The sequence below is a fragment of the Coregonus lavaretus genome (assembly GCF_964263955.1).
Source record: "Coregonus lavaretus genome assembly, contig: HAP1_SCAFFOLD_3348, whole genome shotgun sequence".
Classification (NCBI taxonomy): domain Eukaryota; kingdom Metazoa; phylum Chordata; class Actinopteri; order Salmoniformes; family Salmonidae; genus Coregonus; species Coregonus lavaretus.
Genome location: NW_028161229.1, coordinates 55,001 through 63,640, shown reverse-complemented (window position 1 = coordinate 63,640; position 8,640 = coordinate 55,001). Strand labels below are relative to the sequence as shown.

General features: G+C 44.1%; 1 protein-coding gene across 1 annotated transcript in view; it reads left to right on the top strand.

The window, feature by feature from the left end:
- Positions 1 to 361: 361 nt before the first annotated feature.
- LOC311120998 (bifunctional heparan sulfate N-deacetylase/N-sulfotransferase 4-like) overlaps positions 362 to 8,640 on the top strand; it is a gene marked incomplete at both ends in the record, with an annotated part of 11,898 nt that continues 3,619 nt past the window's right edge. Inside the window, 5 exons of the mRNA XM_084195544.1 lie at positions 362 to 543; positions 666 to 762; positions 2,935 to 3,058; positions 4,753 to 4,927; positions 6,025 to 6,195. Of these exons, the coding sequence (XP_084051670.1) occupies positions 362 to 543; positions 666 to 762; positions 2,935 to 3,058; positions 4,753 to 4,927; positions 6,025 to 6,195 (749 nt within the window). The remainder of the gene's footprint in view (positions 544 to 665; positions 763 to 2,934; positions 3,059 to 4,752; positions 4,928 to 6,024; positions 6,196 to 8,640) is intronic.

Sequence of the window (8,640 nt, the reverse complement as noted above, 5' to 3'; positions counted from 1 at the left end):
GACTTAACTCCGTCTCTGTTTCTCTGCTACCATCTAGGGGCTGTTAGGAGATCTGCAAGCAGTCTAGTTGGGGCAGTCAGGGCTTGTCCCAATAATACTTCCTTTCTCCCCAAGTGTGCACTTGTTCACTTCCCTTCATGCATTTAAAAAAGGCGATGACTCCCTCAAGCCCATCCCTACACCAATCCAGTGGTTTTAAATGTGTGTGGAGTAGAGTAGTGTAGACTTCAGGAGGAAGGGAACATCACGGGGGTTGAACGGTGGAGTCCAACTTCCTTCTTCATGTGTGTTCTCTCCCCCTTCCAGATCAGTGTGTTTATGATCCACCTGTCTAACTGTGGTAACGTGTGTGTCTCTCCAGATCAGTGTGTCATGACCCACCTGTCTAACTATGGTAACGATCGTCTGGGTCTGTACACCTTCCTTCACCTGGCTGACTTCATCTCTACCTGGACACACCTCCAGCTAGACACTCTACCTCCTCTACAACTGGCCCAGAGATACTTCACCCTGTTCCCCCAGCAGAGAGAGCCTCTCTGGCAGGTAACCTCTATCCCCTGATCTCCTCTACAACTTGCCCAGAGATACTTCACCCTGTTCCCCCAGCAGAGACAGCCTCTCTGGCAGGTGTGTGTTGACAGCGTGTGTCTCTGTCTCCCCGGTAGAACCCGTGTGATGACAAGAGGCACAGAGACATCTGGTCCAAGGAGAAGACCTGTGATAGGCTGCCCAAGTTCCTGGTCATCGGACCACAGAAGACAGGTACGTACACACACACACGTTAGACAGAGAGACAGAGACAGAGAGACAGCGAGAGAGAAGAGACAGAGAGAGAGAAAGAGAAGAGACAGAGACAGAGAGAGAGACAGAGAGAGAGACAGAGACAGAGACAGAGAGAAGAGACAAAGAGAGACAGAGAGAGACAGAGACAGAGAGAGAGACAGAGAGAGACAGAGAGAGACAGAGAGAGAGAGAGAGACAGAGAGAGAGACAGAGACAGCGACAGAGAGAAGAGACAAAGAGAGACAGAGAGAGACAGAGACAGAGAGAAGAGACAGAGAGAGAGAAAGAGAAGAGACAGAGACAGAGAGAGAGACAGAGACAGAGACAGAGAGAAGAGACAAAGAGAGACAGAGAGAGACAGAGACAGAGAGAAGAGACAGAGAGAGACAGAGAGAGACAGAGAGAGACAGAGAGACAGAGAGAGAGAGAGAGAGAGAGAGAGAGAGGAGAGAGAGAAGAGAGAGAGAGAGAGAGAGAGAGAGAGAGAGAGAGAGAGAGAGAGAGAGAGACAGAGAGAGAGAGAGAGAGAGAGAGAGAGAGCCAGTGTGTTTACTCCTTCAGTCCGATGAAGCCAGTGGTCTGGTTGTGTTGCTTCTCCTTTAGACTGCTCAGCTCCCTGAGACAGACAGACAGACAGACAGACAGACAGACAGACAGACAGACAGCATTAGTACACAACCACACTACAATATACACACTACAATACACACACACTGGAATACACACACTGGAATACACACACTGGAATACACACACCGGAATTCACACACTGGAATACACACACTAGTGATGCACAGGTTGACTCATAACCTATAGTCCCCACAGTTATATCCGCAGGGTGGCTTTAATAAGAGAAAACAATGCATTAAAAAAATACATAAATGTTCCATTCTCTCCATCTATAGGCTACATTGAGGTTTTTCTTGCATCATTTTTTATCTGGCATTAGTGCATCAGGCTGAGCTTTAGGGTCCAACTGTACGTAAAATACACGCCGATCGCCAAATGCTTTTTGGGAACTTGGGCAGAAAGAGGACAATGTCGGGAGTTTAATTCAATAAGAGAACATCTGTGAAATGGAGAGTTGAAAATAAAGTAATGTTTGGGAAAGATTTGGTGAAAGTGTTAAAAGAGGATGATAGCAGTGTCTGCTATGTTATGTGTGATGATTGTGAGACTCTATACAAATTAGACTGTCACAAGACGGGGACTTCAAATAGGCCCGTGGCACGTCAAGGGAACTGTAGCCTACTGTTCAGATGGGTTAAATGGAAACTGACATCTGGACACTGACTATAGGTCTGTAACCTCTCACATAGCCTTCACTGTCTCTCTCTCTCTGTCTCTCTCTCTTGACTTCTCCTTCACTGTCTCTCTCTGTCTCTCTCTCTCTCTCTCTTCTCTCTCTCTCTCTCTCTCTCTCTCTCTCTCTCTTGACTTCTTCACTGTCTCTGTCTCTCTCTCTGTTTCTCTCTCTTGACTTCTGCTTCACAGTCTCTCTCTGTCTCTCTCTCTCTCTCTCTCTCTCTCTCTCTCTCTCTCTCTCTCTCTCTCTCTCTCTCTCTCTCTCTCTCTCTCTCTCTCTCTCTCTCTCTCTCTGTTTCTCTCTCTCTCTTGACTTCTCCTTCACTGTCTCTCTCTGTTCACCTGGTGAGAGATTGCAGAGAAAAGAGAGAAAGCGAGAGAGAGAGACAGAGAGAGAGAAACAGAGAGAGAGAAACAGAGAGAGAGAAACAGAGAGAGAGAAACAGAAAGAGAGAAACAGAGAGAGAGAAAGACTCGGTGCATCAGTGTTGATTGGTGTCAAATGTTTCTTCCTCATTAGATACTGAACCCTGCAGCCACACACAAACACACACACACACACTCTCCTCTGACCTATAGTAACCCCCAGTGTTCCCTGATGGACAGAATCCTCCGTTTTTTTTCCTGAATGATGCACAGATTCCTCTCCTTTTTTCCTGAATGATGCACAGATTCCTCTCCTTTTTTCCTGAATAATGGACTGATTCCTCTCCTCTTTTCCTGAATAATGGACTGATTCCTCTCCTCTTTTCCTGAATAATGGACTGATTCCTCTCCTCTTTTCCTGAATAATGGACTGATTCCTCTCCTCTTTTCCTGAATAATGGACTGATTCCTCTTTTCCAGGAACGACGGCCCTCTCTCTCTTCCTCCTTATGCATCCTTCCATCTCTAGTAGCTTCCTCGGCCCCAGGACATACGGAGAGGTCCAGTTCTTCAACACTAACAACTACCACCAGGGAATAGACTGGTAATCTATGTTATTATATATCTATGATCCAACTACCACCAGGGAATAGACTGGTAATCTATGTTATCATATATCTATGATCCAACTACCACCAGGGAATAGACTGGTAATCTATGTTATTATATATCTATGATCCAACTACCACCAGGGAATAGACTGGTAATCTATGTTATTATATATCTATGATCCAACTACCACCAGGGAATAGACTGGTAATCTATGTTATTATATTATCTATGATCCAACTACCACCAGGGAATAGACTGGTAATCTATGTTATTATATATCTATGATCCAACTACCACCAGGGAATAGACTGGTAATCTATGTTATTATATATCTATGATCCAACTACCACCAGGGAATAGACTGGTAATCTATGTTATTATATATCTATGATCCAACTACCACCAGGGAATAGACTGGTAATCTATGTTATTATATATATATGATCCAACTACCACCAGGGAATAGACTGGTAATCTATGTTATTATATATATATATGATCCAACTACCACCAGGGAATAGACTGGTAATCTATGTTATTATATATCTATGATCCAACTACCACCAGGGAATAGACTGGTAATCTATGTTATCATATTATCTAGGATCCAACTACCACCAGGGAATAGACTGGTAATCTATGTTATTATATATATCTATGATCCAACTACCACCAGGGAATAGACTGGTAATCTATGTTATTATATATCTATGATCCATCTACCACCAGGGAATAGACTGGTAATCTATGTTATTATATATCTATGATCCAACTACCACCAGGGAATTAGACTGGTAATCTATGTTATTATATATCTATGATCCAACTACCACCAGGGAATAGACTGGTAATCTATGTTATTATATATCTATGATCCAACTACCACCAGGGAATAGACTGGTAATCTATGTTATTATATATATATGATCCAACTACCACCAGGGAATAGACTGGTAATCTATGTTATCATATTATCTATGATCCAACTACCACCAGGGAATAGACTGGTAATCTATGTTATTATATATCTATGATCCAACTACCACCAGGGAATAGACTGGTAATCTATGTTATTATATATCTATGATCCAACTACCACCAGGGAATAGACTGGTAATCTATGTTATCATATTATCTATGATCCAACTACCACCAGGGAATAGACTGGTAATCTATGTTATTATATATCTATGATCCAACTACCACCAGGGAATAGACTGGTAATCTATGTTATTATATATCTATGATCCAACTACCACCGGGGAATAGACTGGTAATCTATGTTATTATATATCTATGATCCAACTACCACCAGGGAATAGACTGGTAATCTATGTTATTATATATATCTATGATCCAACTACCACCAGGGAATAGACTGGTAATCTATGTTATTATATATCTATGATCCAACTACCACCAGGGAAGAGACTGGTAATCTATGTTATTATATTATCTATGATACATCAAGTTTCATCAAGTCATTGTAAATATAGTCACGTTACTGTGGAAACGGTCTGAATCATGTGTCTTGTCTTTTTGATCTGAATGCCAAGTCTTTAGTCAAGCCGTTCTACAACACATCATCTCTCTCCTTATGTAGCTGTTGATCTGAACCAGGCTTTAGAATGTCCTTCTCTCTCTGTCTCTCTCTCCCCCTCTCCTCCCTCCCTCCCTCCCGTCTAGGTATATGGAGTTGTTCCCGCTCCCGTCTAATGTCACCAGTGACTTCCTGTTTGAGAAGAGCTCCGCCTACTTCCCCTCTGAAGACGCTCCTCGCCGCGCTGCCGCCCTGCTGCCTAAAGCCAAGATCCTGACCATGTTGATCAACCCCTCAGACAGGGCTTATAACTGGTACCAGGTACACACAGACACAGGCCGTAACACACACTCCTATTCAACTACACAGAGACACAGACCATAACACACACTCCTATTCAACTCATGAGTTGAATTTGGAATTGAATTGGCCAAACCCCACAAGATGTAGAATTTGAGTTTGAGTTTGAGTGACAGCAAGTAGAATTAAATGAAATTGGACTCAGTAACAGAAGATGGGAGTTTTATTGAATCAGGCAGGTCACACTTCCAGAAACCAAACAATATATCACTTCTCTCTGGAAACAATGTTTAAATTCTCTTTTAACCTGTGCTTAGAATAGACCATTATATTTCCAACAACCATTTCATTTGGTTGGCTTCTTTTTCCAAGGCTTTAGGGTCAACTTGAGGTTTAACATTTACATTTACATTTACGTCATTTAGCAGACGCTCTTATCCAGAGCGACTTACAAATAGGAACTAATGCATTCTGGGAAATGTAGTATTTCCTCCCATATTGAACAAAATGTCAGGTGATTAATGAAATGTAACAACGTCAAATATTCACATGCAGGTTTTGTCAATTGTTTCATCAATATTTGATCTGCGTGTTTAAAACGACACGTTTTATGTTTTATGTACAAAATGTACACTGAGTGTACAAAACATTAGGAACACCTGCTCTTTCCATGACATAGACTGACCAGGTGCAAGCTATGATCCCTTATTGATGTCACGTGTTAAATCCACTTCAATCAGTGTAGATGAAGGGGAGGAGACAGGTTAAAGAAGGATTTTTAATTGAGACATGGATTGTGTATGTGTGCCATTCAGAGGGTGAATATTTTGGTAGTAGACGCACCGGTTTGAGTGTGTAAAGAACTGCAACGCTGCTGGGTTTTTCACGCTCAACAGTTTCCTGTGTGTATCAAGAATGGTCCACCACACAAAGGACAAACTGTGGGAAGCATTGGAGTCAACATGGGCCAGCATCCCTGTGGAACGCTTTCGACACCCTGTCTCTGTGTGTGTGTGTGTGTGTGTCTGTGTGTGTGTGTGTGTGTGTGTGTGTCTGTGTGTGTGTGTGTGTGTGTGTGTGTGTGTGTGTGTCTATCTAACTCTGTCTGTGTATTTCAGCACCAGAAGGCCCATGAGGACAGCACTGCGTCCAGGTTCTCTTTCTATGACGTTATCAGCGCGCAACGCGGGGCTCCAGCCGACATCCGATCCCTCCAGAACCGTTGTCTTACACCAGGACTCTACCATACACACCTGGAGAGATGGTTAACACACTACCCTGTTAACCAGGTACACACCAGGACTCCACTATAACACCTAGAGAGATGGTTAACACACTACCCTGTTAACCAGGTACACACACCAGGACTCCACTATAACACCTGGAGAGATGGTTAACACACTACCCTGTTAACCAGGTACACACCAGGACTCCACTATAACACCTGGAGAGATGGTTAACACACTACCCTGTTAACCAGGTACACACCAGGACTCCACTATAACACCTAGAGAGATGGTTAACACACTACCCTGTTAACCAGGTACACACCAGGACTCCACTATAACACCTGGAGAGATGGTTAACACACTACCCTGTTAACCAGGTACACACCAGGACTCCACTATAACACCTGGAGAGATGGTTAACACACTACCCTGTTAACCAGGTACACACCAGGACTCTACCATACACACCTGGAGAGATGGTTAACACAACTACCCTGTTAACCAGGTACACAGACCAGGACTCCACTATAACACCTGGAGAGATGGTTAACACACTACCCTGTTAACCAGGTACACACACAGGACTCCACCATACACACCTGGAGAGATGGTTAACACACTACCCTGTTAACCAGGTACACACCAGGACTCCACTATAACACCTGGAGAGATGGTTATACCTCACGCAGGACTAAACACACCTGGAGAGATGGTTACACACTACCCTGTTAACCAGGTACACACCAGGACTCCACTATAACACCTGGAGAGATGGTTGACTCCACTATAACACCTAGAGAGATGGTTAACACACTACCCTGTTAACCAGGTACACACCAGGACTCTACCATACACACCTGGAGAGATGGTTAACACACTACCCTGTTAACCAGGTACACACCAGGACTCCACCATACACACCTGGAGAGATGGTTAACACACTACACTGTTAACCAGGTACACACCAGGACTCCACTATAACACCTAGAGAGATGGTTAACACACTACCCTGTTAACCAGGTACACACCAGGACTCCACTATAACACCTGGAGAGATGGTTAACACACTACCCTGTTAACCAGGTACACACCAGGACTCTACCATACACACCTAGAGAGATGGTTAACACACTACCCTGTTAACCAGGTACACACACCAGGACTCTACCATACACACCTGGAGAGATGGTTAACACACTACCCTGTTAACCAGGTACACACACCAGGACTCTACCATACACACCTGGAGAGATGGTTAACACACTACCCTGTTAACCAGGTACACACCAGGACTCTACCATACACACCTGGAGAGATGGCTAACACACTACCCTGTTAACCAGGTACACACACCAGGACTCTACCATACACACCTGGAGAGATGGTTAACACACTACCCTGTTAACCAGGTACACACCAGGACTCTACCATACACACCTGGAGAGATGGCTAACACACTACCCTGTTAACCAGGTACACACCAGGACTCCACTATAACACCTGGAGAGATGGCTAACACACTACCCTGTTAACCAGGTACACACCAGGACTCTACCATACACACCTGGAGAGATGGTTAACACACTACCCTGTTAACCAGGTACACACCAGGACTCTACCATACACACCTGGAGAGATGGTTAACACACTACCCTGTTAACCAGGTACACACCAGGACTCCACTATAACACCTGGAGAGATGGTTAACACACTACCCTGTTAACCAGGTACACACCAGGACTCCACTATAACACCTGGAGAGATGGTTAACACAACTACCCTGTTAACCAGGTACACACACCAGGACTCCACTATAACACCTAGAGAGATGGTTAACACACTACCCTGTTAACCAGGTACACACCAGGACTCCACTATAACACCTGGAGAGATGGTTAACACACTACCCTGTTAACCAGGTACACACCAGGACTCCACTATAACACCTGGAGAGATGGTTAACACACTACCCTGTTAACCAGGTACACACACCAGGACTCCACTATAACACCTGGAGAGATGGTTAACACACTACCCTGTTAACCAGGTACACACCAGGACTCCACTATAACACCTGGAGAGATGGTTAACACACTACCCTGTTAACCAGGTACACACACCAGGACTCTACCATACACACCTGGAGAGATGGTTAACACACTACCCTGTTAACCAGGTACACACCAGGACTCTACCATACACACCTGGAGAGATGGTTAACACACTACCCTGTTAACCAGGTACACACACCAGGACTCAATACCTCTTCAACAGAACATTTCACGCTGATAGAAGAGATTCAGACTTTACACTTCAATACCTCTTCAACAGAACATGCCAGGATTATAGAAAATGGCATATTCTGAATCAGCTGACGATGGTGAACCAGTTACATCCCTTGTTTTTCCAATCCATTGTCGTATTTCCTTTTTGGAGGTGAAATGTAACGTAAATGTTGCTCTGTTCCGCTCAGAGTGTTTAAGGGACCGTCTTAAAACTGCAACG